Source organism: Octodon degus, unplaced genomic scaffold, assembly GCF_000260255.1.
Source record: "Octodon degus isolate 3935 unplaced genomic scaffold, OctDeg1.0 scaffold00177, whole genome shotgun sequence".
NCBI lineage: Eukaryota > Metazoa > Chordata > Mammalia > Rodentia > Octodontidae > Octodon > Octodon degus.
In genome coordinates this window covers 542744-544651 of record NW_004524753.1, presented here as the reverse complement: position 1 = coordinate 544651, position 1908 = coordinate 542744, and the positions used below count along the sequence as shown (strand labels likewise).

The following is a 1908-nucleotide window of genomic DNA, read 5'->3' as shown; positions in this document are numbered from 1 at the left end:
AATAAAATAAAACAAAATCTACTCATTTATTAACAGATGTTCTAATTCCGTAAAATCCCCGAACTCCTGGGATGAACCTCTTTTGGCTATGACATATTTATTCATTTAGTGATATGCTAGCTCCCATTTGTTAATGTTTTAGTTTTTAATTCAGGATTTCACAACAACATGACACTCACCTGATACTTTAATACATCTACATTATAGTAAGAGGCAGCTGGATTTTGCTCAGATAGCTTCTTGAGGTAGAGAGTAATAGCTTGCATGTTCATCCAAAAATCTTTTGTGTTGGAATCACACTGTGAAGGATCACTGCATGTATGAGAAACATTTTTGTTACTTTTATCTTTTTATTTTTCCTTTGCCTCTATGTAATAATTTAGTGATCTGAAGAATATTAGTAAAAGTGAACCAAACGAAAAGTAAGGGAGAACTAAGATTAGAGAATAAAGAATGGAACACAGCCAAAGCTTGCCTGAAATACAAAGACAGAGTGATACAGAATGACTTAAAAGTAACTATCACACCAAAAACAAGACAGCAGAGGGTGTTCAATAATAATAATAATAACAACAATAATAATAATAAACAGACAATTTTGGTATTGCCTCCAGTTGAATATTATTATTTCAAAGAAGAAAAACATTTACACAAACCTGAACACAAGTTGTGCATTTGGAAGAATTTGCTCAAGTCTACTGATATTTTTCACTCTGAAGCACAGCACAGCTGGGGAGGGATTGCTAGTGAAGACTTTAATAATTCCACTTGGAAATGATATTGTAACATCACCAGTGATCTTCACAATACACCTGAAATTGAAGATGTTGACAAGTTATTAAATAAGATGCTTGAATCTCCATGTAAAGCATATATAAGCAGAATTACGATAAAGAATACACACACACACACACACACACACACACACACAGAGTTATTCAATTTCTTGCTTTTTTTTTTTTTTTTTTTTTTGCAAAAGCGGGGATTGAACTCAGGCAAGTGCTTATTCTACTGAGCCATCTCCCCAGCCTCCTATTCAATTTATTTCTGCAATTTGAGTACAAAAAATGATTCTGCAGAAAATGACACACTCATCTAGCATCATCTTCTCCTGGAATTAAACTCCAAACATGAGTACAAACACACTGATAATGTTTCTTCTTTACACTATTTCTTAGGAGACCTGTAAGGTATCTGCTCCTAGAAACATCATCCCTAGTTGTAGTTACTTCCCCCTCTTCCAGCCTACATAGAACTGGGGTGGGCTGATGGTAGTGTTGTGGATGTCTCCCTTATTCCTCACTTCCTCTTGTAGCCCACTATGTCTTCTTCCTTTGAAACTGGAGTATTGCACCATATTACTCTTGGTCTAGAAATTTAGCTCAGTAGTTGAATGAAGGCACAGCACGCTTGAGGCCGAGCTGAATTCTTACCACCAAAAAGAAACCAGTTAACCAATCAACAGGTCATCTTTGTAACTCATTCTGCCTAGTACCATATCTTTAATCATTCTCAAACCTTATCAAAATTTCCACAATGCACTGTTCTTAGCACCTTTTTCATTATTCTTCAATCACCCATCAAACCCTCATTTCTTCCTATCTTTGGATTCCCAGGTCCATTGTTTCAACATTCTTTGCATAAACCCTCCATGGTTCTTCTTCCACTGTGCTTGATCAAATAGTCTCAGCTAAATCCAGCTCCCTACCCACACCTGTATAGCTGGATGTACCAGAGAAAACAAACTCTTTAACAGCCGCTATAGTGTGACCTGGTAATCTAACATGTTCATTCTTCTGCTTTTTTCATAGCTTCTCTTTGTCTTTTAAAAAAATTATTTATTTATTTTATTTCATTTATTTTGTGTGTGTGGCCAGCTCAGCCCACCAGGGGGCGGGGCTGGCTGGC

At 36.3% G+C, this 1908-nt stretch overlaps 1 protein-coding gene across 1 annotated transcript in view; it reads right to left on the bottom strand.

Annotated features, from left to right (window-relative positions):
- Positions 1-1908, bottom strand: part of Fcho2 (FCH domain only 2) — a 114083-nt gene that overhangs the window by 15261 nt on the left and 96914 nt on the right. Inside the window, exons 21-22 of the mRNA XM_023703651.1 lie at positions 657-812; positions 180-312 (exon numbers count right to left, since the gene is read on the bottom strand). Of these exons, the coding sequence (XP_023559419.1) occupies positions 180-312; positions 657-812 (289 nt within the window). The remainder of the gene's footprint in view (positions 1-179; positions 313-656; positions 813-1908) is intronic.